Below are 26,607 nucleotides of genomic sequence, written 5' to 3'. Positions count from 1 at the left end.
CTTGGAGCTTCTCCACTGCTTTTGAGAGGCTTGGGAAGTGCAGGGAGCAGAGGGAAACTAAGGAAACCCAGGGGAAACTAAGCCTTGAGTTGGGGTTTCCTAAACCCTGGGTGGAAATGGGGCAGTTTGTGGGATCCCAGCAGTACTGCAGGTCAGCTGCTGGGAGCAGAGGAGCCAGGTAGATCCCTGCCTGCCTTTGGGAGCAGGTCCATCTCTCCCTGCAGCATGTGGTCATGCTCCTGTATGTGAGAGCACACAGTTCTGAGGTCATACATCAAATTACCATAAAATCACAGTTCACTGTAATGTGTGGTCTTAGAATCTTAGTAAAACCTGGCCACTGCCAGGTTACCAGCTGGATATGCTTTCCTTTGCTCTTCCCTTACCTGTTTTCCCTCATCTTCCCCTCTCTGTTCCTCTGCCCTGGTGCAGAGGAACCTCTGCAGAGCCTCAGCTGCCACTGGAGTCTAGGGAGCACAGAGGAGAGGTGCTGATTTTGGGATTGCAATGTTTTCAGTCCAGTGATCAGTCTCTGTACCTATCTGGAGATAATGGAGTGCAGGAATGGTCTTTTATGTCAAATATCTGCATTTGCCATTATCTGTGAGAGCTTAATCTTACTAGACTGTTTTATTAGCAGATGTGAATTGTTTGTGAATGGTTTTTGGATCACTCTAAATTACGTGCATGTCTTCTTTCTTTCCCTTTTTTTTTTTTTCATAGTTCTTGGGTAATAGGGTCACAGGGAGCCAAATGCAGGGTTTCACATGGTGTGTCCACAGGGCTCTGGCCAATTCTGATCATTCCCTTTGTCTGATCACCAGCTCCTGCAGCCCAACAACAGCAAGCAGCATGAGATGAGGATCTCCAGATCCATGGGTGATATCATGGGATCCCTGTACAAAGACTCGGAGAGGACACGCAAATATTCCACAGGTCAGTGATACTCAGCACTCCCTGGGGAGCTCTGTGCTGCTTCAGCCTGGCCACCACCCTCTCCCTCTTTCTTTGTCACAACCCCAGTCTGGATGGCCACCCTGATGTCCCCCAGAGTGACCCAGTGCTCATCCTCAGCCTGAGCAAGAGAGGCTCTGCAGGCTGTGCTGAGCAGAGCCACTCTGAGCACACAAGTGGAGAGAATGGGGGACCTGGGCTGTCATTTGAGGGTGGGAAATGCAGTGATAAAAATTTACAGTCAGTTTGATTCCACTGAGGTTTATCTCTTGATGAGGTTTATCTGTTGGTCTCTGAGTTTCTGTCCCCCTTTCTCAGGTGGCAGGATAATGTAGCTGAGTGGGCTCAGGCTCCTTAGCTCCTGGGCTGGGACCAGCCTCACCACATAAAGACCAAATAAGTGTGTGTGTGCCACCAGTCTGTTCTTGTGGGTGAAATGACATCTGTGGGAGCTGTTTCTGGGGTTTCTCAGGGGCATGTGTGCAGTGGTGGCATTCCAGAGGAAGGGGAGCATCCCTTTCCTTCAGAGGTGCTGGAAGTAGGTACCTGCAACCCCTGAAACCAGGCTGGCAAACACCTGATCTGCTCTTGCAGCCCTGCAGGGACTGGAGTTTGTTTGTAGCCTTGTTTTGCTTTCTCTGTGGTTTTCTGGGCTTGAGTTTATGCTTTCCTTGCTTTCTAAAATCCTCTGAGCTTTTTGAAATCCTGTTGGTCAGCTCTCTGTAGGAGCTTTTGTGTGAAGAACCTTGGAGGATTTTGTAGAGAGCAGGGCACCCTGTGCAGAGCTGGTAAAGCAGTATGTAGGACTGGATAGCAGGAGCAGAATTATTCATATTCCAGCCTGCAGGCAGGATGAATGACTTTTTCCCACAGTGAATGTTCTCTGCTGTGTCTCTGGGTGCAGGTTATAGGGGAATTTCTACAGGTCTTGATCATTTTCATGCAAGTACTTGCCAGCCTTGAATAAAGTGGGGCCCTCCTTCAGAAATACACATGGAGAAATACTTCATCCTCTGTACTTATATGGCAGTAAACACTTCCAAACTCTTCTCTGTGCAACAAATGAGTGTTTTTCTCCAAGGACTCTCCCTTCTCTGTTTCATAGCCTGTGCTGATAACAAATCCTGTGATTTGCTGCGTCTCAGACAAGATGTATAGAAAATGTTCCTCTAGGGTAGGTCCAGCGTAGCCCTTGTGCAGCCATGCCCAGCTCTCAGTGATGCCAGGGCTGGGTGGCACATGTGCAAGGGCTCTCCTTGAGCCTGGTGTTTGGATGTGCCAGGGCTTGTATTTTTCTATTGATTTGTTGGGGTTTTTTTGTTTTTTTTGTTTTTTTTTTTTTATTTCCTAGCTCACATGGTTTTTGAGAGTTTGGAAGAGTCACTAGATGAAATGCACACATAAAGCACAGAGTCTCAGCAGAAAATGTGCTTGAGCAAAACTTTTCTGATGCCTCTTTTTTTTTTGTATAAAAGCCCTGAATGAAATGCACACATAAAGCACAGAGTCTCAGCAGAAAATGTTATTGAGCAAAACTTCTCTGCTGCCTTTTTTTTTTTTTTTTTTTTTGGTATTTGTTATGCTGTTAATGAGCAAAGAGCTGTGGCCCTGGGAGCTGTCACTGACCTGTGAGCCTGAGCATGATGGGCAGGGTTGATTCCATGTGTAGCTGTGCTAGTGGGAAGATGGATTCTTGCAAAGTTAAGCCTTTCCTACCAACTTTTATTTCCATGCTTTGGCCTGTCCATCCTGTTTTGGGGCTGCTGGTTCCTGACCAGCTCTGCACCACTGACTGTGAGGTGTCACTGCCTCATGAATGCCCTGAGCCAAGGCAAGGCAGACAGAGGGTGAGATTTCAGCTCTGCAAGGTGAGAGCCTGAGGTACAAATGGATTTTGAGGGAATGCTTGAAGAGCAGAGTGGAGGGATGGACACAATGTGCTGCTTTATTCAGGGTAGCAGAGGAGCACTGGGCAGCACTGTGCCATGCAGAGTGTGCTAATATTTTCAGGAGCTGATGTGCCAAACTCTGAATCCTTGTCACTTTTACATGGTCGGGTGGCAAAAGTAACCAGCCCAAGCATCAGCCATACCTGTTTCTTTTTCCATGTAAGCCATCAGTGTTGCCAGGAGGTTTCAGCAAGCCCTCAGCATGACAACAGAAGGTTGTTGTCTCTCTTTATCTTTCTAACTCCTCTCTTTTGGTTATCTGGGGTCTGCAGGAAGCTGCTGCAGCTCTGCTTGGGGGGTGCTCACAGTCCAGCAGATGCATTTTTGACCTCCTGAGTCAGAACTGGGCGATCCAGCAGCTGGGCAAAAACTCCAGCACGCTGAAAGGGAGAGCAGCATCTCAAGTGGAGCATAACACCCAGCATCAGGGAACAGACAGACAGACAGATGTGATGCTGTGTTTTGTTTTCCTGCCGTGGGGATTTCACTGAACTTGGTGCATAGTCAAAAGGCATCCTAAGAGGCTGGGAATTCTGCAGGAGAAACTTCTTCCCTTGCAGTCACAAGGCATTTCACAGTGTTTTCCTTCTGCTGTCATCAAAGTGGTTGCTATCAAAAAAGGATCTTAATTCAGTTCAGCTTTTCTCTTGAAACCACATTTAAAAGGAGATTTAAAGTGTCTTTATACTAAAAGGTAGTTCAGGGTCATGTTCTCTGTGTTTCTGAGATGTCTCATGTTTTTCTGCTGTCTCTGCCATGTAAACAGCAGTGGAAAGTAATAAAACTGTATGTAATTGGCACAAGCACATTGGAAGGGAGGTAAATGTTCTGGGGAAGATTTAGCTATTTTTGCTTCTGCTGGGCAGAAAATGTCTTCATGCCATGTCCCTGAAAAACCTTATGCAAAGTCAATATTTTCTTTCTTTTTTTCCCCATAAACTTTTTTCACTGGAAATCCCCTTCCAGTTTTTTGGTGGCCAGCAAAAACCCAAGGGAACTTGGACTGAAAAAAGAAAACTTTTGGGGTTCTGGATTTTCAGATAACTGAGGGCTGTTTTTATTTACTTTGAAGAAATACATGTTTCAGAACAGTATCCAAAAATTATTTAACAGCCCTATTCCAGCATCACCATCTCAATAGAAACATTTACTAGAAGCATTATTTTACTGGTTTTTTTCATGGAAAACCAGGCTGCTGAGCCATGGTTTCATGTGCCTGCCAGCTCTCTCCAGACCAGGAGCATTGCAGGAGTTAGGATGGATGAAACCTGCTCTGTTTTGGGAAGAGGAAGAAAATTTATCTATGTGCATCATGCCAGCTGCTTTAGAGCTAGAAAATAGGTTCTGTCTTGCTTATTAGTTTAAAAGTACCCTAAATTTGCCTCAAATCAAAATGTAGAAATCCATGCTCAGAAGAATCAGCGAGGAGAGGAGAGAGGCTTGCAGGGAGCCCACTGGAAAAGAAGAAATTAAGGGAGATTTGATCCATCTGCTCACAGGTCCAGAGAGAGGAATTTCCAGCAGGTTTCTCTCTCTCCTTTTCCTGTGCAGCCCTGTCCTGAGCCTGGTGTTTCTGCCAGGGCTCAGAGGAGCAGCACATCCTGATGTGGTGTCCCTTGCTCGGGAACGTCATCCCATGGCTGGGCTCCCTGTGGCTGCAGCTGTGAGTGGTGGCAGCTGCCAGCAAACCCTCCCCAGCTCTGGCTGCTCAGGGGCTTCTCTTCCCTGCTTGCTGCTGGTCAGTAGTGGGTGAAGTTTGGGAAGAGCAGGGGAAGATGGAGCCAGGGAATGCGGGGGTGGAGGGAAGCCAAGGCTGGCACAGGGGAGCTGCTGTACGTGCAGCACCACGAGCTCTGCACTTAGTGCAGGAAAGGCTCTTCTTAAAGAAAAACAGCAGAAGGGAACATGAAAGGCCCCAGTGGGTGCCAGCAGTGACTGTGAGTCTCCGTGCTGTCCTGGTTCTGTGTCCTCAGGACGCTCTGTGCTCTCCTCTCAAATCTATGGCTTTACATTCGTGTGTGTAAGTGGAGCAGGAATCCCTCCCCAGAGCACCTTGCTGCAGAGAGTATCTGAGGTCAGGTGCTCAACCAGGGCCAACTCTGAGTTCAGGAATCCCAAACAGAGCTGCTGAGATCTGACCAGCACTCTGCCTGTACAGAACTGCCTCACAGCCTGCCCCATCCCTGTTGTATTTGTGTCCCCCCAGATGAAGGCAGGAATGATGAATCTGACTCCATGTTCTCAGAATGCTACTTTATTATTTAATAATACTATATTATATTAAAGAATACTATACTAAAGAATACAGAAAGGATACTTACTAAATGCTAAAAAGATAATATTGAAAACTCCTGACTCTTTCCGGAGTCCTGACACAGCTTGGCCCTGATTGGCCAAAGAGTCAAAGCAATTCACAGCAGAATCCAATGAAACAATCACCTGTGGGTAAACAATCTCTAAACACATTCCACATGAGCACAACACAGGAGAAGCAAATGAGATAAGAATTGTTTTCCTTTTCTCTGAGGCTCCTCAGCTTCCCAGGAGAAAAATCATGGGCAAAGGGATTTTTTCAGAAAATGTGAATACCACACATCCCCACTGGATGTGACATGATGTCTCATAGACCCCCAGGACAGTCCCCTGGGGGCCTTCTCTCCCTGCCTGGTGCTGCTGCTGTTTTTTGAGTATTAGGTCAAGTGTGCAGAGCATCTGTGATGTGTCAAATGGACACATCTGGGCTTTTCTGTATTTTTCTTCCTCAGGATGGATTAATCAGCGTTATCCAATATATCCAGTGTGTTTTCCCCACTATGAATTAAGCCTGCATGAAGTACCACTGTTGCTCTCTTTCTCTGACCCCTGTTTTCCATTCTTGCCCCCCTCCAGCAGCACTGGGTTTGCCTGAGGTTTTGTTACTAGGGTAGAGCTGGAGTGGGGAATCAACCCTGAGCTCCAGAGCTCTGCTCTCAGCACCTCTCCATGTTTCCCCCAGGTGGAAGAACATGCATGGATGCAAAGCAGCAGCAACCAATGCTCCTGGAGGTGTGAAGCTGCAAAAATGACTTTGGGCACCACTTCTGCCCAAACAGCCTGGCTGAAAAGGGATCTGCTTCACTCCAGCAGTTTCCAAGCAGGCAAAAGCCTAAGCACTTTGTTTAATTTCCTTACCTGCTGGGAAATAGCTGGTGTCTCATTCCCTTTTAAAGTTTTTGGCAGGAAATGTGACTCTGGAAGGTCAAACACAGCTGATCTATGGCTGGGAGTAGTTGTTACAGGCAAAGGCTTAATGGGAGATCATGGGAAGTCTTTGTGCTTGTGATAAATCTGGTTTAACTCCCTGTGTTCAGAGTCAAACAGGGCATGTACAGATCTTCGTAAAATCATAATCAAAGGCTTTCTGGATAGCAAGTGGGTCCTTGGAGCAAGAAATCCCGATAGTGCATGAGCAGATCCACAGCTCATTGCAGCAGTAACAGAAATGCTCAGCAGGGCTAAGACACAGCAGTTACACCTCACTAAATCCTCCAGCAGATTTGGGGCAAGAGCCACCCAAATGTCCTTGTACTGTATTCCAGATTGGCATCTGCTAAGCAAACGAGGGGCTGCTGATGCAGTGATTTATTCAGGGTGCCTAAACTGCTCAACAGTTAAAAGTTTATTTATTTATCTTCAAAGAGAGGATGCTCTACTTCCCAACTGGTTTTGTTTTAGGGCTGGTGGAAAGCCAGTTCGTTATGAGGGCTGCAGCACTCGAGAGTTTCTCTTCTCTTGATCTTGGCATTACTTCAGTTAGAGTTTCTTTCACTGTGTTCTTATCCTGCAGGAAATCTGTGAAGGAGAAAATAGGGAGAAGAAAAAAAAAAAGTAACTCAAAGCCATATGACTTTTATTTTTACAATCTAAGCAAGGAGTCAGAAGGAAGATGTAGCGTGGACAGACAGATCTGTGTTTGGTGTAAATCCAATGATTTAATGATCTTTAATGCTGGTGTGACACTGTTAACATTCACAGCTCCTGATGTGTATCTGCTTAAGTGAAAGGTGAGAGCTTGGGTTGGTGGTGTTGATCATGGAGATGGATTTATTCCAGAGATCCATCTGGCACAGTAATGTGATGCAGAAGAGGCAGAAATGTTTTTTGGTTGATCAGTGTTGACTCTCCATGATGGGTTAGGCTCCCTCCCTGTACCTTTCTCTTGTGCTCAGCCCTGGGAATGTTGTTAGCAAATGATGGTAATGAACCCAAGAACTGGTGAGTGCCACAAAATGGATACAGAATGTGAGGAAATGCATCTCCGTGTACTTTCCATCTCCTCAAGGATGTGTGCTTTTCAGCAGCCTGCATGAAAACAGGTTGTTGTGTTGTGTGAAAGCTCATGTTGCACAATACCAGCTGAAGCTCCAGCACGGATCCACAAGGATCTCCATCAGCAATTCCCTGCCTTGGAGTGATGACAGCAAAGGGGTGGAGGGGAGGGACTGCAGGGAGCCAAGCAGAGCCAAGACTGCAGCAGGGCAGCAATCCCTAAAGCTGGAAAAGGAACAAGGATAGAGTGGATTTGGAGGAATGGAACATCTTCATAAAGAAGCTGTGGGGTTCTCTCCCAGGTGCAAACTGGAAATCACCTTCTAAACAAGCCCTGTGAGGGAGCAAGTGGGAGCTTTGCTGTCTGTGCATAGGATGCAGAGGATAGAGGCTCTGGGGTTATAGACAAGGGAGACAATTTCCTTGGCCAAAAATGAGACAAACCAATCCCATAGGTCATTCCTGCCCTGGGATTTTTGGGTTTGAGGGCTGGTTTTCCTTTGCCTTTACTTTTGTGTAGGGAGAGCAGGGAGAAGAGGGTATTTGAGTGCAAGTTGTTTTCCAAATAACAAGTGTTTCAGTGATGCACTGAGCACAGCCAAGCTGTTTCCCACATGCCTGGACAAGGCAGTGACCTGCTCCAGGGAGGGAATACCCACAGGTCAAAGGGGAGGTGGTTTTGTGGTTTGCTTTGAGACTCACTGGTTGTATCACAGCAGAACTCCCAGAGCTCTTTGCTTTCTAGCATCACACCTGGATGCAGTGACAGCTCTTAGGATCCAGGGTGTGTTGAAGGCCAAGTCTGGTACGCATTGTGTGGTCCCACAGTAACAAACCCTCCCTGGTGCTAAAGCTTTGGAGGATGCCCATGAACAGCATCACACCTCTAGCTCCATTCCCATCCTCATGAGTTCAAACCCAGCTGTGGCAGCAGCTCTCTGGTCACAGAGAGCAACAGACAACTTTCCCAGGCATCGTTCTGTGAAAGGCTCTGAGAAGCTCAGAGAGAAGAATTATTAACAATTCTTATCTTCACTTGCTGCACCTGTGGTTGTGAACATGTGGAATGTGTTATGGAGATTTGTGTTCCAAAGGCTGGTTCCTTAATTAGCCAATGGTGATGGTGTTTTAATTAAAGGACCAATCAAGTCCACCTGTAGGGATGGAGTTGATTGGTCCTTTAATTAAAACACCATCAGGTGTTTTAATTAAAGGACCAATTTTAGGGATAGGGATTTTATACTAGGGTATAAAAAGCAATGGGTTTGTTAATTAAGTGAATTGGCCTTCTGTGAATGCCTCGAGAGTCCGTGTCACTTATTGCACCACTCTGGACTCCTGTGCTGACACCCAGCAGCATCTCCAGGAGCTGTGTGCTCACTGGGGCAGCGTTTCTGGAAGGGTTTGGGTTGGTGGGTGCCCTCCCTGACCGTGTGTGTCCCTGCCCAGGCTCCCTGCACACCGGGCGCAGCTCCCCGCCGCCGGGCAGCGTTCCCGAGGAGCAGCAGCAGATCGCCCGCCAGGGCTCCTACACCAGCATCAACAGCGAGGGAGAGTTCATCCCCGAGACCATGGACCAGAACGTGAGTGGGGCTGGGGGGTGGCTGCTGTGGGACAGCTCTGCTGGCTCCTTGGGATCTCTGACTGGTCAGAGTGACCCTGAGATACATTAGAAAGTCTCTTTTCCCAGCCTGGTGGTCAAAGAAGGAGTCAGAGCTCTTCAGTTCTCAGTCTTAAGGTTGTTTATTGTTTCTCATATATAAAATTCTTTCTCCTGCCCAGCCGAGGTCCATTCAGCAAGACAGTCCAGGCACTCTGCCTGCCCCCAGGGCGGTGTTATGTCTTTATGCTAAAAATTACATATACAGTATTTACAATTACTTTCCAATACCTATCACCTATGTTAGACAGTGAGCTTCTACTCTAAACCAATCTAAAAGTGCCACCGTCACAGCAGAAGATGGAGGCCAAGAAGGAGAAAGGCTGGACATGCCCACATTCCTCCATCTTGCCCCCTGAACCCCCATTCTAAAAACCTCAAAAATCTAATTTTCATCCCATGATAAATTCACTGTCATTCTGCTTAAACTGTTGTGGCTTGCAGATCTTCGTACAAGGTTGGTAATTTGTTCCATGGGTCATAATCAAACCCACAGGCATTTTGGGCTCTGTGCCAGGGTCTCTGAGCCCCCTGGCAGGGGTCTTGGCAGTCCAGGACAGCCAGAGGGATGTCCTGAATTCCAGCACTGGCTGTGCTGGGAGACCTGCCCCCACCTTGGGGTTCAGGCCAGCTTTATCCAGGATTGGGTGCCCCTGGACTTGACATGCCCATGGGAGTGTCTGATTTCCAGGAGCCCTGAGAGCCAGTGGGGATGGCAAATGTGCCCAGGCACCTCAGGTAGCTCTGGGGCACACATGTCCACCAGCTGCCAGGCCCTCGTGGCCACAGCATTCCCAGATCCCAGGACTGTGAGGGAATGTGCCAAGCAACCGATTGCCTGCGATTGCAACAGCCTGGGGATATCAGCAGCTCTGGCTGCTTCCCAAGTGGTGTTTCTGCCTGAGCTCCAGTTACAGTTCTTGGCTCTGCCCACAGCCTTTGTGGTTTTGTGTCTCTGTCCCTCCCCCGTTTATATTTTTTTAAGCTCTCTTAATAAGGGCATTGTATATTCCAGTCTCTCAGTAATAAAAGAGCAGCAAGATCCTCAGTGCTGAGCAGTACCTCATCCTCCAGTCAATTTGGTACCCACGGTGAGGGAAACTGCAGTGTCAAGGGACCACAGTGGGAGAACCTTACACCTCCCTCTCAGTTTGCATTTCTGCTCAACCTGTAGCTCTGAAGAGCTTAGTGTAGATCCTGTGCAGTCAGCTGGGCTGTCTGAGCACATGTCATTCTTACAAAGCTCTTGGAAACACAGGACCAAGAATCCCTAGTTTGCAGGAGGAACATCTGGAAGGCACTAAACTCAATCCATCAGGTTGCTATGCTGGCCCTCAAGGATATTCCTGGGGAGATGTGTATTTCCTACACTCAAAAGCACCCACTAGCTCCACATTTGCATGCAGGCTGTGCCAGTGTTTCCATGGCAAAGTTGTGTTTTCAACAGTTTATTATCCAGCCATTAATAAAATAAGAAGTCACTCCGGGTGAGTCTTGGCAGCGTCAGAGTGCAGATGTATCGTGTGCTCCTTGCAGCCAAAAGCTGGCTCTCCATTGTTTTCACATGCCTCCAAAACATGTTGGGGAGGTTTAAGACAAAGTGTGTGTGTGTGCAAGGGGAGGGTCCCCCTGACCCCCTTGGGTGTAAATTAGCCCAGCTCCACTGGCTGTTTGTGCAGCTCCATTAATTCAGAGCCCTGAGCTTGCTCTGGATGAAGGTTCCCAGATGCTCTCCTTGCTTTTCCCCAACATCCCTCTGTGGGTGGCCCACAGCCCTTTGCTGGTGAATTAAAAGCAGGGAAAAGGGGTTTGGGGAATGGTTTGGGGTTTATTGTCTTTCCTCATTGAGCAGTTCTGCTTTTCCCTATATGGGCTTTGCCTTCAGAATGTTCTTGTACTGCTGCTTCCATATGTGCCTCATGGAAAAGCACTCAGAAGCTGGAGCTTTCTGCCTTTTGGGGAATGCCCCTGTGCAAGCCTGTGATGTAACTGTGGTCTTGGGACCAGCCTGGCAGATGAACAGAGGCTGAGTATGGAGCATGCTCCAGTTCCCAATTTTATGCTTTTGAGAAATGAGTCTGTTTCAGCTTTGACTGCTGGAAGAGACCTGGCATGGCTGGCAGAGGTGGGGAGTGGCTTCTGTCACAGTGCTTGCTCCTCTTTGGCCTAGTGCATTTTGAAGGAGGTTTTAGGGTACAAAGTAGGAAGCAGAGAAGAATTGCACTTTGCAGTTGGGACTGCCTGGCCAAAACAGCACGAGCTGTTCTGACAGCTGGCTGAGGAGGGCTGATGGGAACGGCCTGGGGAAAGGGAGGCTGTTGGGGAAGGAGGAGCCATGTGGGAAACAGCAAAGTGTGGCTCCACATGGTGTTTAACCCTTGTTGCTCAGCTTTCCCAGGAATGAGCTGTGGAGCAGGGCTTAGTGAATGTCCACAGCCAGGAGGGAACATGGCAGCACAGTGTGGCCTGGAGCAGGCTCTGCTCCATGTGGAGCTGCGCACAGCTCCAGGGTTTACCACTCCTTACAAACCCTCTATTGTTACTAACCAGCTATAAATAACCCTGGCCAGTACAATGTCTCATCCAGGAAGCAACACAAATGCAGCTTTTGACTTCACTGAGCTGGTGAGTGCCAAGGCGGTTCTTCCAGCCAAAGCCCTGATGATGCTGCTCTTATCAGCAGAGAGGAAGGCTGGGCTCATGTGCCAGGGCAGCTCGGGAAGTCAGGAGCCCAGGGCTGCAGTCCTGCCTCTGCTACACAATATCCACTTGGCCTTGGGCACATCATTTGTGTCCTGATACATATTTTCCTTTAGTAGTAAGGAAAAAGTAGTAAATATTGTTATTTCTCACAAATGCTTTGAGCACTTTGAATCTCATTGACTCCTCCGCACGCTTTGAACATCGGGGTGCTGATGATCTTTGCTTCAGTTTTTCTACCAGCAAATAGCAGCTGGAAAGAACAATAATGCAAAAAAGGCATCATAAATGGATGACCCTGCAGAGGTCTGCTAGTTCTGGAGCTTGGGGATCTACAGTGCATGGTTTTATTGTTTCCCTTTTCTTTCTCTGTCAGATGCTCGAAGCTTTCATCAGCCCTGATGATTCTCTGTCTGGGAGTTGCCAGTCACTGGACAGGTCTGTGGACAGGTGAGTTGTGTGTGTCACCATGTTCACAAGCTGAACTGCAGCCTCTGCTCTATAGCAGGAGAGCAATAGGATCAGTGGCAACCCCTGAAGTTTCTGTTGGGATGAGGATGCACCTGAGCAAAACAAAGTTACCTTTATTGCTGAAAACCAGATCCTAGCACAGATGTCTGTGCAATGGTATGATTTGAATTGCAGTGATCTGAGCTGGACAAAGACAGCCTAGCCTTTTGTGACCAGGTTTTCTTTTTTTGCCTTTTGAGATTAAAATTCTCACAGACTCACACAATGGTTTGGGCTGGAATGGACCTTAAAGATCATCCAGTTCCAATCCCCTGCCATGGGAAGGGGCAGCTTCCCCTAGACCAGGTTACTCAGTGCTCCATTTAGCCTGGCCTTGAATTCTTCCAGGGATGGGCACCCACAACTTCTCTGGGCAGCCTTTTCCAGTGCTTCACCACCCTCACAGCACCTCCTTCCCTCTGGCTCTCTGCAGTCACCAGGTCAATATTCCATCAGCCTCTCCGTGCCTCCTCCTCCCTGGGCATGCTGTCTGCTCTCCACTGACCACTGGCAAGCTCAGCAGCCCTGTGCAGTGCCAGCAGCCACAGACGTGTCAGTCGAGGTGCTGGGGACACCAGATGAGCAGTAACTAAGTTTAGCTACTCAGCAGGAAGCAACTGGGACACGCTGTACTAAGCCAGGCTGCGATTCAGTGCCTGCTGCCATTGAGCTGGATCCCAGCTCCCACGTGCACAGAATCCCTGTGTTTGCTGCTGTGCAGGGTGAGCTGTGGATAAGACACAGTGTCCTTTTGGGAAGCAGTGTATTTTTTTTTCCATCTGCATCAAAGGTTGTCTATTTTTTTCCGCTGTTGCTGTTCCATCCAGCCCCAAGGCTGTGTTCCAGCAGGCCTGCCTGCCTTGGGTTGATTGTGTAGCGTGTTTGGGGTTTGCAGCTCCGTGTGCTTTGGACCTGTCTCAGCATCAAGGTCCATTTCCTTTTTGTGGCTTTTAATAATTTCCTGTGATGTATTTGCTCATTGTTAGGGCTGTATCGAAGCTGGATTCCTTGTGTTCCCAACCTCTCTGCCCCAGCTTTGCTTTTGCACAGATTTTGCCAAGAAGAACAGCAGAAGGAGCATGGGCTGTTTGTAACACCCTGCTGTGAACTGAGAGGAGAGCTTTAGGCTTTTAGCTCTGTCTGTGAGAGGGTGGCATGGCCTGATTTCATGTCCAAAGCAGGCAGATGTGTCCAGTCATGGGTCTAGGAGCTGGAAAAGGCACAAGGAGGGCTGTATTACTCCAAGGAAGAGGAGTTAGTGGGACTCTTCCTGCAAAGAGGTGGTGGAAGCCTTGCAGCCAGTTCTTGGGACGGCATGAGCCCAAGAGGACAGAGCAGGTCACCAGGCTGAGGATTAGGGACAGCACCACAAACTCCTCTTTGCCACAGCAGGGATCAGCTCTGACATGAGTAGGTTTCAGAGCACTTTACAAAGCTGATTTCTACTCTCTTCCCATGTTGTTAAAAGAGAGAGTGGGAAACCCACATGCCCAGCTCACTCTGTAAGAGCCTGGGGTGAAATTGGGATTTCTGCAATCCCCTTGCAGTGCTTTTCCATCCTGTCACTGTAGTTTAAAGGCCTTGAGGCACCAATGCCACGCTCTCCCTCCTGGTCCTGTGGGAGGGTGTGTGTTCCCAGAGGTGGTGCAGAGTCTGTGTGAAGAAGGTGGGAGAGGAGGGAAGCCTGCGTGAACTGAGCATGGCTGAAGGGCTCTGGTGTGAGCACCTGCAGCAGCTCAGCAGTGTCCATGGAAAGCAGAGGTGTGTGGTTGAACACTTGACACTGAGGGAGCAGAAGCCTGTGGCCCTCCTGAGCTGTCTCCTGCACAGGGGTGATGATCTTTGGCTGCTTCATTTCAGCCTGGTGACTGTGGGTTTTGCAGCATCCCTGTTGTTTGCCACAAGAACAAGCTGTGATCCAGCCAAAAAAACCAGTCCTCATTCTTGTGCAGGATGAGGATGGGAGCTCAGTGGTCAGTGCAACTTGAGGTTTATCCTGTCCTTTCCTTAGTGTATTAATTCCATAGCTGTTCTAATATAATAAATAAATCCTTTTTTTCCCCCCATCCCTTTGCAGCCCTCCCTTTCCCCAAACCCCTGTTCCTGGAAGGAAGAGCCATCCCAAAGACGGTCTTGATTGCATGGGTAAGCACTCTTGGTAGTTTGTATTTGCTGAAAAGTACAAAAAGCTTATAGTGAAGAGGCTGGATGAAGACTATTAGCAAGATGGCACTGCATGAAAAGTAATAAAAGCAATCAAGCAAACCAGCTCTGTGGCTTTGGTAACCCTTCAGAACTGACCCTGCAATGATCAAACATGAATATTCTCTAAAATCAGAAGGTCCAGAGCATCAAATACAGGCAGGGCTGCTCTTGTCTTCATTAACCCTTTGTGATTCTGCAGCAATACCTTCGGGGCTGGTTTGGGAATCAATTGACAGCAGCAATAGTGCAAACTGGGCAGCTGGGGCCCTGAGGTGGATGGATGCAAGCAAGCAAAGCTTGAGATCTGTGCTGGAAGATGTTGCTCTTGTGTTTGCAGACAACTGCAGGGTGCTGGGAACAGCCTTGTAGGATCAGCTTTTGTCTCTCTTTTCTCATCTGGGAGTTGCCCCTTCAGGATCTCAACTTCCTACACAGCAAACCCCAACTCCCTAGGGAGTTACACCTCTTCCACTTGCATGAATAATAATCTGCAATAGTGCAAATGCTGGGAGAGAAGCTGTATTGGTGCTTGCACAGATCATAGGTTACTGCTTAATCACTTACAAACATCCAGCTGGTTAAATAATGGAAACTCTGTAATATTGTAATGACTTGCACTAATAAAAATGAGCAAATGGCAGCCAGCCTGTGGCTGGATAACTCATTGCTGGCCTGAGGCAGGATTTCTAGATTGAGCTGCAGAGATGAAGCTGCAGTCAGCCCTGGTTGCTGAAGGTTTTAATGCTTCCCCCATGGCACTTTGCTTTGAGACACCTCTGGGCACTGTTGCTCACACGTGGCTCACTGAGAACCTCTTGCCCTGTCCTTGCTGCTCCTCTTGCTGACCATATTTCAGCCATTATGTGCTCTTTTTGGCAATCACACCGAAGCACAGCAGAGGCCAGGAATGGCCTCTGAGGAGCTGCTGCTGGCCCCAGGCTAAGACAAACAAACAGTCAGAAGGGGCTGTGTCATTAGAATTGGATGGAGGAAAAACAGCAGGTGAAAGAAGGGGGTGGAATGACAGATATTTTAATCTCAAGTTATTTGGTGCTACCAGCAATGGCTTCCTGTGCTGGGATTTTTATTAAAAAAATATGTCCTTATCTTGCATGTCCATCCATCTCTCTCATCAGCCAGTGTCTAAACTCTGATGGTCTTTAATCCCTTCTGTATATTCTATCTTTCTAGCATTTAATCAAATACATATAAAAGTTTGGAGCTCTGGAGGTTTGAATTGGCTTTCAGAGGGGAGGAGTCACATCTGAGAAGAAAGAGGGGAGATGTTATCTGGTGTTAGTCAAGTGCTGGATTTTTTTGCATTTTCCTGGAAATAGCTGATATCATAACAAATGTTTTGGAGTGGATGTGTCTAGGCCTGACCCTGCCTGGCAGTTCTGTTTAATTTTTTTGCATTTTCCAAGTGCAAATAAGATGTTTTAGTGCTATGCCTTGGAAACCAAGCATGGTCTGTGTTAATCCCCTGCCTTGAATGTGGGCCAGGGTCCATAAATTCAGCACTTAAACTTCTGCTTTCGGGGCACTAAGGGCAGTGTGTCTAACCCTGATTTTCCACTGAAGAGTTTGTGAGTGTGGGCAGATTTTACAGGGAGCCTTGGGGTATGTAGGGTTGTGTAAATGAACACCTTGTCTCCTCCTTCTCACCTCTAACTCAGTGTTTCCCATAAGAAACACCCTGGGCATTTGATACTGAGCTGATCTCAGAAATATCTGTGTCTTCTTCCCTCCTGGCAGATTTTGACATCCCATTCTGTGAGAGGTTTGGGAAAGGTGGGACCTTCCCAAGGCAGTACCATCTCTCCCAAAGCCGCAAGGACTACAGCGATGGTAAGGACGGGATGGGGGCTCAGGGAGGGGGTGATCAGTCCTTGGTGCCTTGTGCCGGTGCCTGGGACTGGAAACACTTGGGAAGGAGAGGTTTCTGATAAAGGGAGAGCCCCTCCAAGTGCTTTGGGATTCACTTGTGTGTTCAGAAGGGGGTTCTCTGTGAGACCCTGTGGCTCTGCTCTTGGGAAGTGCTGAGCCGGTCCTCTGCTTACACCTCCTGTTTTAATTTAGCCATGGGGATGATTGGCATTTCTCATCCTGGGCAGTATCACCCTTCCTACTCCCCTAAATTGCTTGCTTTTGAGGATGATTTTTGTGACCTTTACAGCAGGTTTCTCACTGAGCCATAGGAAATCCCCAAGCAATTTCAGGGTAGCAGTATCTGTTTGCTTCTCTGTTTTAAGCTGGTGAGCTCTGAGCTTTGGGGCCAACTCCATCATCTTTTTCCTGCTCATTCTTTCACTGTGTGAGACTGCAAGTAGTGGGAGGCAAAAATTCCCCTGGGAAAAATGTACTAAGGACGTGCAGAGAGCATATTGAGCTTTCCAGAATGAGCTTCATCTCTCACTGCCACCCCTGTGAAAGCAGCTCTGGCTCTGCTGTGTGGTCATTTGCATGTGGACTTAGGGGATGGCAGGGATAATTTTCAATGTAAATCTCTGCCTGTTCAGTGTTTAATTGTGATTAACAACCAACACACCCGTTGATGTAATTAAACTGTTGCAAACCCCTCCGGAAACATCTACATGAGATGTAATGCCTGCTGTTATCAACTCTTAAATTGAATTAAAATCTTCACATGGCTTTGTTTCAGTTTCATGACACTTGCTTTGCTTAATTTGAGGAGGTGAGGATCTCAGTGATGTGAGAAGGTGGTGACAGGTGGATCCAAGCTGCTGTGTGTGTTCTGGCTCTCATTTTACCTCTTTTCCCCTGCAGGCCGGAGGACTTTCCCCAGGAGTTACTTCCCACAGGAGAACCTGTTTCAGCTCGTCCCTTCCAGCAGAACCAAGAGCTTTACTGGGGACAGCAAGCTCAGCACTCTGCAGTATGATGAGTACAGGCCCAAGTGTTGGAACAATTTTGAAAAGGGTCTGCAAGCCTTCAGCACCTCCCCTACAAAAGCCAGGAACTGTGAGTGAACCAAAGCCCCGAGTGCCCAAGATCTCAGGAGAGCTGGGATTTGGCACAAAATTAAGTTTTTGTGACCTGCTGAGTTACTAATTACTGATGTTGCTGGCCATCAGCTAAGCAGCCATGGGTAAACTTTGATTGCACCCCCCACCATGAGGCACACTGCACCCGCTTGCGTGTCACGAGCAGGGTTTAGTACAACACCCTGTGTCTTACTCAGCCTTTGGCTGACAGCTGTGTGGGTTCAGCTGGTGTTCATCTTGCTGGGTTGCAGGTGATTGCTTGTGTGTTGGACTGTCAGCTTCCCAGAAGACTTGGGATGTGGGAGCAAATGCATCCAGAGTTTCTGTTCCTTGCCTTGCATTGCTGTCACCCCAGCACTCAAAGATGCTCCTCTGCTATTGCAGCATTGCCCATGGTATAGAAGCTGGTGCATATTGGGCCTGTTTAGTGATGGACAACATCCTAGAAATGACCAGTGAGATAAAACTCCTCACTGGTCCCTGCCTGGGTTGCTGCTCAGCCATCCTGTATTCTGCTAAACACTCCCACAGCAGAAGGGAAATTCCAGTGTTGGCTAAGGAAATAGTTTTTAGAGGAAGGACTCTTAATGAAATAGGAATTTCCTGGGATTTGTTTCTGCTTTATGCTAATGCAGACTGGGGGACATTCCCCCCACACCAATAGCACCAGTATAGTTAAAACTGGTTTGTCCTGGTGCCCCTGGGAGAGAGAGACTCACTGACTGCCCTGTAGGGTCAGGTGGACCCTGATGCTGAAGTCTCCCTGCTGTGCTCTTCTCTCAACCCTCTCCTCTCTCTTGTAGCCCTGCAGGCACCTGTGAACTGGAGGCTGGGGAAGCTGCTGGGAAGAGGAGCTTTTGGGGAAGTTTATCTCTGCTATGATGCTGACACTGGGAGGGAGCTGTCAGTGAAGCAGGTGCCTTTCGACCCTGACAGCCAGGAGACAAGTAAAGTGAGTACAGGGGCAGGGCTGTTCTGCAGCACCCTGGGGAACTGAGGGCTGAGGGTAGAGGTGTCCATGCCCCTGGGAGGCTGTGTGTGCAGACAGGGTGTTGTTTCCCCTCTCTGGAGTAGTCCTGAATGGCTCTGGTGACTTCTGTGCCTCCCAGTTCCTTGGTTACATTGGCCTGCTCTGTGTCAGGTATCACCTCTTGCAGGTCTGTCTGATCTTACTTAGTTTTGTCCTTCTTGCTCCCTTAACCTTCTCCTCATTCTGCTCAGTGACTTTTTTGGAATCTTTCCAGAAAACCTCCTTAAACACAAGTAATAATAGTAATAATAATTAATGAAACCTGTCTGAAAGCCAAGCCCTGTCTTTCTCCTTACCTTTCCCTTAGGGCCATGCTCCTTATTTCTGGGCCTCATGTGGCCAATGGCTTTGTGGACAGCTTCACAGCTGCTACAAAAACTGTGCTCAGCATGGAGCAGTATTTCTATCATGTTCCCAAAGACACCATTTCCCTTCATCAAGAAGCCTGTGTGGTTTGTTACAGGAGGTGAATGCTTTAGAATGTGAGATTCAGCTGTTGAAGACTCTCCGTCACGACAGGATCGTGCAGTACTACGGGTGCCTGCGGGATCCTGAGGAGAAGAAATTGTCCATCTTTGTGGAATACATGCCGGGGGTAAGTGTGGTTCCTGCTAAACATTGTCCTGAGTGGCAGAAAACAGATTTAGAGTTTTCCTGGACTTTGGTGAAATTTGTATCTGTCCAGCTGAGCTGTTTTATGGCTGATGAACCAAACCAAAGCAGTGGATGCATCCCCGAGGCTTGGGAGAGCTTAGGGTGTGAGTCAGATCTCATGGTGAAGCCCCTCAAAAAGCACTGGGTGAAGAGAAAAGCCTTGCAGGCAGGTTTTAGGTTTGAATCCTGGAGCAGGGTGTGTGCACAGTCTGGAATCTGAGCTTGGTGAATGTGGGACATGATCCAGACCCTGCTCCAAACACTGTGGCCTGAGCCCATCCTTAAGTATTTACTGCAACTCCCTGCAGGACAAGTTAATAGTACAACTGTCCACCCACAGCTGTCACCAATTATTTGTGGCTTTCAGCACGTGTGTATTAAACACAGTGGTGTTCATTAGAGTCCTCTGGTGAGGACGGAGCTTTTTGTGGGCAGCATTATCCTCTTGTGCAGGAGTGGCTTCATTTGTGGCTTTGCTGATATAGGATGAAATAGTCATGGGGAACAAGATCAGAATGCTTTGAGGGAGTTTAAGCACGGGCTGGAGAATGTGCATGGGTGAGTTGAGCATCTCTGTGTGTTTGGGAGCTTGTGAATTACATCAGCCATTAGACTGATGGTGTAAAACAGCATAATGCTATTTACATTGCTGGAGAATGTGTTCTCCTAAGTCCCTTCTGTCCAGCTGGATTTGTTCCCCAGAGTGTGGGAGAATAAACCCTTGTTTATACAGAGATTTGTAAGGTCAGAAGGGACAATTAAGTCATTTGGTTGCAAATCATTTTAGTAGTTAAGTAAATGTGCTAGAGGCTCTCTGAATGCATCTTGCATGTGAGTGATCAGGTGGATTTCCATGCCTGAGTCCCTTCCATACCCTGTCCTCCCTCTTTCCCTGTGGGCATCTTGCCTTCAGGCCCTGCCACAAGGCATGGACCCAGAGAAGTAAATCCCAGGAATTCCAGCAGTCCCCTTGCTGATGTTTGTTAGCAGCCAGGAAACCAGCATTCGATGCTGGGGCAGTGTCCAGCGGGGCTGGAAATTCAGTGTTTGTTTTTTTAAATGATAAAGCTGAGCTCTGACCAAATACAGATTGACTTTGCTGCTGCAACAACAGCTCATTTGACAAAAGCAGCTTGGGGCTCTGGTTTCCAAGGCCAGTGGAAGTGAGGGAGTTCCCAAAGCTTGCAGGACAGCAGCTCTGCAAAGCTGGGTCTGGCCAAGCTTCCAGTTTGAGACAGTCAGCTTGGCAAAATGTTCAGAGGGCCAATTCTGGGTACATCCTGAGGCTGCCATTCTTTTGCTGGCCCCCAGTTAATAGCTGACTCTGTAGTTTCTGTCCTGCCCATAAACTGTTTTTTAAATTATGCTTGGAAAACAGAGTGGTCTGTTTGACCACAGGCCTCAAAGAACCAGTTTCCCCTTCTTGCTTGATATCCCCTGAAAAGAAAAAAGAAATCTCTTTTAGTTGTGATGAGGGAATGTACCATGCATACAGGTTATATTGAGGGGGTCATTTAGAGCATCTCAGGTTGCTTCAGCAGTGCTAAGAAAAGGAGAGGCCCATCCACAGGATCACCACCAGCCTCAAAAGAAGCCAAAACAGTAGCTGGGCAGAGCAACAGCAGAGATGGGTGGATGTGGAAAAGCTGATACAGTTGGATGGGCTGGCTTGGAGCAGAGCAGCCTCTGTTCCCAGAGCAGGACTGGCAGTCTTGGATCCACCCCAGAGCCGCAGGACTGGCAGAAACAGGATGGGTTTCCCCTCCTACTTCCCAGCTAACCTGAATACTGGAGGTAGAGCTGAATGTGAACCCCAAATCTGCCTCTGGTTCATCCCTCCTAAAACCCAGCTCTGGCACAGTGAGACACATCCATTTCCAAGTGGTCCAAAAATACAGCTGAAGCCAAGGGGATCAACCTGCTGCAGATGATGAATGTCTGCACCCCTGCTCCCTTTTTTCTTTGATCAATACCATCAAACCAGTTTGAGCCTGCATGCCTGGGTCAGGAATTCAAGGACCTGTAAATTATCTACTCTGGGTGGTCTTGGTGCAGTCGCTTTTGGGGCTGGTTGTCCCTCATGGCTGTGGGTGTTCCTTGCTGTGCAAAGTTTTGGGAGGAGGCTTTCAAAGACTGACTCATTATCTTGACCCTAAAGAACTGGCTCTCTGCAACTCCATGTAAGGAGATTGTAGGCAGGTAGGAGTTGGTCTTTTCTCACAGGTAATAAGTGATAGGAAAAGAGAACATGGCCTCAAGTTGCACCAGCAGAGATTTAGATTGGGTGCTAGGAACAATTTCTTCACTGTAAGGGTTGTCAAACATTAGAATAGGCTGCCCAGGGAAGTGGTGGAATCACCATTGTTGGAAATGCTCAAAAGAACACATGATTTAGTGATGGAACTGGCAGTGCTGGGTTAATGATTGCAATGGATGGTCTCAGAGGTTTTTCCCAACCTTAAAGATTCTATGAATCTAATTAATCTACTTGATCTTCTCATTTGGTTGCAATTCCTCGTCCATTTGGTCTTCTCTGTGAGCTGTCAGTGAGTCCCCTGCAGCCACTAGAGGGGGAAAAAGGTCTGTGCTGTTGGCAGGAGGAAGCTGTGCCAGGCACCAGCTTGTGTCACCTTCATCTCCCCAGGGATCTGGGACACGGGCACAAGTCTTTGCTCTTAGTGGATTTCTGCTGTTTTTACAAATAGGGTTTGGGGGTTTTTTTTGAGCTGGAATGCAGAGTGGTCAGAAAGGTTTAAGAAGTTGCTGAGATGTGATGGTTTCTCTGGTCCTTACAGTTGGTGTGTGTTGTTTCTTTGCAACAGGGCTCAATAAAGGACCAGCTGAAAGCTTACGGTGCTCTGACGGAGAATGTCACACGGAAATACACCAGGCAGATCCTGCAGGGGGTCTTCTACCTACACAGCAACATGATTGTCCACAGGGATATTAAAGGTGAGTGCATAATACAGAGGCTTCTTGCTTGCTTGGGTTTGTCCAGCCCAGCCTCCCCCTGCCTGAGTACAAATCCAGCATAGTGCTGGGATCTGCTCTTTGAAGTATTTTTGCCCCTGCCCTTCACCAAATTGAGCCATGAAAATCTTGAGCAAACAGCTGAAACCAAAATCTTGGGCTGTTTTCTCTCTCAAGGCATTACTGTTAACTGCCCTTACATGTCTGAAAATCTGGTGCAACATAGCCAAGAACTGAGAGGCTCTGCCATTTGGAGAGGTCTGAAGCTGCTTTCTGCTGTCTGTGGGTGGGATAATCTGTTGGCTCCCATGCACTGCTCATTTTTGGGAAACCTGCTGAATGAGGAGATGCTGGTGGGAGTCAAATCTCTTGGAGAGCAGCTGCCTTAGGAGAGAAGGATTTGAAATAATGCTGAGTCCAGCCCCACCACAGCCCTTTGGGTTCTCCCCTGCCTGGCTCGTTGCCTGTGCCCTTCCTGCTCTCCTCACTGTAGCCACTTCAGGTTCCTGCTTCATTTCTTGGGGGGTCTTATCTTTGCTTCTCATCCCAGGTGCCAATATTCTGAGAGATTCTGCTGGAAATGTGAAACTTGGAGATTTTGGAGCCAGCAAACGCATCCAGACCATCTGCATGTCCGGGACTGGGATTAAATCTGTCACAGGGACACCATACTGGATGAGCCCAGAGGTTATCAGTGGAGAGGGCTATGGAAGGAAAGCTGATGTGTGGTAAGGAACACAGTAAAAACCCCACCACTGCTACTTAAATCCAACAGTCCTTTTGGAAAGCTGTAATGGGAGCAACAGATATTGCTAGTAGCTGGAAGCAGTGCAAAGGATGGAAAATAGGAGATGCATGTTAGAATCAACTGTGCAGATATCCAGAGTAAAACTGTTGTAGCTAAGTTCCCAAACAGGAGCACTCAGAATCACAAGTTGCTTTTGGAAACTCTTGTCTTGTGTGAGTCTCACATCCAGCTCATCCCCATAACTGCTTTTAGATTCTGGAAAGCAGGTTGGTAACAAAGCTCACTGAAAGACCTATTAAGTTTTGGTGGCCCTGATTTTGGGTTCACTATGCTCAGAGGCTCAGGGGATCTTCATGGTCTTCCCAAATTTGTTGCTGGATGTTTGCATGTGGCTCAGGCACAAAGACAACTAAAATCATTGGCTGCTTGTGAATGTTTTGGTCTGTGGAGGATGACAGATGGAACCTGGAGGAGTTGGGATGACACTACTGTCTTCCCAGTATGAGGAAGAATGTCTTCCCAGTGTGCTTTCTGTTAGGTGCCCAAGCAAAGATGGTCAACAAAAAATAATCCTTCCAAGAGAGCCCTAATTGGGTGGGAAAACCTAGAAAGTCCTTAGCAGGTGTCCATGTACCCTGCACCACTTGCACTGGCTGATGGGAGGCAAATGTTTAAATTTTAAATTTTTTAGGATCAGTGGGATAGGTTTATTTTTTTTTAGGATCATTCATGAATAGAGGTGGCGGAGTATCTCTGCTGAGACCAGGATTCTTGAGCAAACCAAGGGGAACCTCTCAGGCTCTTTGCTGCTCATCCCACCTGTCCCTTCTTAGGCACACCTCAGAGATGAAGCTGGATATAGGCAAACATGTTTCATTGTGGCTCAGCTTCCCTGGGAACTACATGTTATTGCTGAAACTCTGCTGTCTGAAGCTGTGCATGGGTTTCCCTTTTGGGGATGCTCCAGTGAGCTTTTATGAGACTTTTAGTATCTGCCAATTAACTTAGTGTCTCCCTGACCTTTTATGAAACTTAGTAGCCTGGAGAAGAGGAGGCTTAGAGGTGACCTTATTGCTCTCTACAACTTCCTGAAGGGAGGTTGTAGCCAGGTGGGGTCGGTCTTTCCCACCAGGCAGCACTGACAGAACCAGAGGACACAGTCTCAAGCTACATCAGGGAAGGTACAGGTTGGATATTAGGAAGAAATTTTTCACCAAAAGAATAATAAAGTACTGGAATGCTCTTCCCAGGGAGGTGGTAGAATCACCATCTCTGGATGTGTTTAAATAAGACTGGACATGGCACTTGGTGCTATAGTCTAGGTGAGGTGTTAGGGCATAGATTGGACTCAATGACCTTAGAGGTCTCTTCCAACCTCATTATTCTGTGATTCTGTAAAGTGGGCAGAAAAGCCCTCAGCTTTAAGGCAAGGCTCGTGCACCCACTCAAAGTTGAGTGCCAAGAACCTGTGTGACCAGGGAGCTTCAGGGGACCAGACATTCCAGGGCTATGTGCCCATCTCCTGCAGGTTTGCTCCCTTTAGGCAGGTGCAGTCCCAGGGCTGGTTAGACTTGAGCTGCAGTGTGGTGGAGTTTGTGGGTCCCCAGGACAAGGGAAGAGATGAGAATCTTGACTTCATGTTTCAGAAGGCTGATTTATTATTTTGTGATATATATTATATTAAAAGAAAATGATATACTAAAAGAATAGAAGAAAGGATTTCATCAGAAGGCTAGCAAAGAATGAATAATAAAATCTTGTGACTGACCAGAGAGTCCAACACAGCTGGACTGTGATTGGTCATTAAGGAAAAACAACCACATGAGACCAAAGATGCACCTGCCACATTCCACAGCAGCAGATAATTATTGTTTACATTTCGTTTCTGAGGCCTCAGTTTCTCAGGAGAAAAACCCTAGGAAAGGTATTTTTCAGAAAATATGTCTGTGCCACCTCCCCAGTCCCCTCACGCTGTGCTCGGCCTTGTTGCAGGAGCGTGGCCTGCACCGTGGTGGAGATGCTAACGGAGAAGCCGCCCTGGGCAGAGTTCGAGGCCATGGCGGCAATTTTTAAGATCGCCACGCAGCCCACCAACCCCCAGCTCCCCGACAGCGTCTCCAGCTCCTGCCGCAACTTCCTCAAGCAGATCTTCGTGGAGGAGAAACGGAGGCCGACGGCCGAGGACCTGCTGCGGCACCCCTTTGTCAACTGCGGGCTCTGAGCGCTGCCAGCGGGGCCGGGGAGCGCCGTGTGGGGAGGTCGGGCCTCACCCGGGGCTGTCCTGACAGTCCCTCCTCGCTCGCTGCTGCCTCGGCCCCGCCGCCTTGTTGGATTTTCAAGCTGCGCTCGGGACTGTGGGACTTCAGAGCCAGGGATTTCCCGGCCTTGAGCAGGTGCTGGACCACGGGACCTCCCTGCTGCCAGCGGTACCGGGCTCGTCCCCCCTCACCAAGTAACTGCTCTCTTGGGGGAAGTGTGACGAGCGGGGGAATGTCCCCCTCAGCGAGCGGGATCCCCTCAGCGAGCGGGGAATGTCCTCCCCAGCAAGTGGGGAGTGTCCCCTCAGCGAGCGGGGAATGTCTCCCCTCAGCGAGCGGGGAATGTCCTCCCCAGCAAGCGGAGATGTCCCCTCAGCGAGCGGGGATGTCCCCTAAGCACGGCGGCGGTGCCGGCAGCATCCCCAGGAGCGGCGGGGGAATGGGATGCTCAGCGGCCATCAGCACCTTTCGCAGAGGAACAGACAGGGCCTTCAGCCAAGCCGGAGGAGATGATCCTCAGACCGCAGAGTCGGGGGGACCTGGGCGTCCCCGTCCACGAGGGGACCGACCCCGCTGGAGCGGGGCGGCGTTTCACACTGTCCTGTGCCTTACGCGGTTACAATCAAGGAGTGATGCTCGGCTCGGATCTGGTGTGAGGATGCAGCAGCCGTGTTGACTTTGCCTTGGCGTGTGTGTGTGTGTGTGAGTCTGGGAACCAGGGGGTCTTCTCGGGGTGCAGGAGGTCTCTGCCGGGTGCGCCCGCGGACGGATGCCCGGGACCCCTGCCATGGGCTGAGGGATGGGTAAATGATGGTGGTGGGGGTTAAATGCTGTGTGGGCAGCGCTGAGCAGCAGCCAGGTTGTGCTGGGAGCCATCAGGATTCAGGTGGGAGCTGAAGGGGGTCACAGCAAGGACAACTCTGCTCACAGCCACAGTTTGCTGAGCCGTGCCCGCGCTGCTGGGATGCCATCGTGTTCTGGACATGGAGTTGCAGGGAGAGCCCAGTGCATCTCTAAAACCCAAGAGAGTGCCTAAAATTAGGCAGAGAGGACTGATGCATGTGAATCTGGGTGTGTCCTCCTCCAGGCACCTCCTCTGTGCCTTGTGGAGCATCAGTGGTGCCCAAGTGAGCAGCTACAGGACAATGCAGCCCCAGACTGGGAAAGTGGAGCTGCAGCAGTGGAGGGCAGCTGGAAGCAGATTCCTTCCCTCCCTCAGTAGGTTTGAAGCTGTATGAGAAAATGGGCCAGTCAACAGCAGAGCTGAGCTACAGCCTCTGACCAGACTACCCTGGAAAACCTGGGCAGCAAGCACGCACAGAGTCCCTGGAAGCTAGTTAATTAATTAATCAGATCTTGGGGGGTTTGGGATAAATTAATTGCACTATCCTACCTCCCTTCTCTGCTGCATTAGCTGTTTCCACTGACTCAGCAAAGGGTCCAAAAAGCAGTTACCAGGAGGCTCCATCCTCAGGCCAGTGTGTCAGACACAGGTTCATTTTAATGCTGGTTTTCAGTGAAAATGAAAAATGTTGCTCAGACTTAAGAAGAAAGTGACAAATTGGTTGTTTGTGTGAACACATCCTTGAATTCTTCCATGTGGAAGAGATCATGACTTTGCATCACTGGTGTGGTGGTGAGAGCATGTCCATGTCC

The 26,607-nt window shown here is 48.7% G+C and overlaps 1 protein-coding gene across 2 annotated transcripts in view; it reads left to right on the top strand.

Annotated features, from left to right (window-relative positions):
• LOC128935555 (mitogen-activated protein kinase kinase kinase 3-like) overlaps positions 1–25,104 on the top strand; it is an 80,928-nt gene extending 55,824 nt beyond the window's left edge. For both annotated transcript variants that reach the window (XM_054273973.1, XM_054273972.1), the window contains exons 7-17: positions 825–936; positions 8,661–8,794; positions 11,948–12,021; positions 14,159–14,226; positions 16,042–16,134; positions 17,074–17,268; positions 18,095–18,243; positions 18,785–18,916; positions 21,798–21,927; positions 22,496–22,673; positions 24,686–25,104. In XM_054273973.1, the coding sequence (XP_054129948.1) occupies positions 825–936; positions 8,661–8,794; positions 11,948–12,021; positions 14,159–14,226; positions 16,042–16,134; positions 17,074–17,268; positions 18,095–18,243; positions 18,785–18,916; positions 21,798–21,927; positions 22,496–22,673; positions 24,686–24,914 (1,494 nt within the window). In that variant the 3' untranslated portion in view covers positions 24,915–25,104. The remainder of the gene's footprint in view (positions 1–824; positions 937–8,660; positions 8,795–11,947; positions 12,022–14,158; positions 14,227–16,041; positions 16,135–17,073; positions 17,269–18,094; positions 18,244–18,784; positions 18,917–21,797; positions 21,928–22,495; positions 22,674–24,685) is intronic.
• The last annotated feature ends 1,503 nt before the right edge of the window (positions 25,105–26,607 follow it).

Source organism: Melozone crissalis, unplaced genomic scaffold (assembly GCF_028551555.1).
Source record: "Melozone crissalis strain CALT ecotype California unplaced genomic scaffold, PUWL_Pcris_2 ptg000016l_1, whole genome shotgun sequence".
Lineage (NCBI taxonomy): Eukaryota > Metazoa > Chordata > Aves > Passeriformes > Passerellidae > Melozone > Melozone crissalis.
The sequence above is the reverse complement of the archived record's forward strand: the minus strand, read 5'-3'. Positions and strand labels throughout refer to the sequence as shown.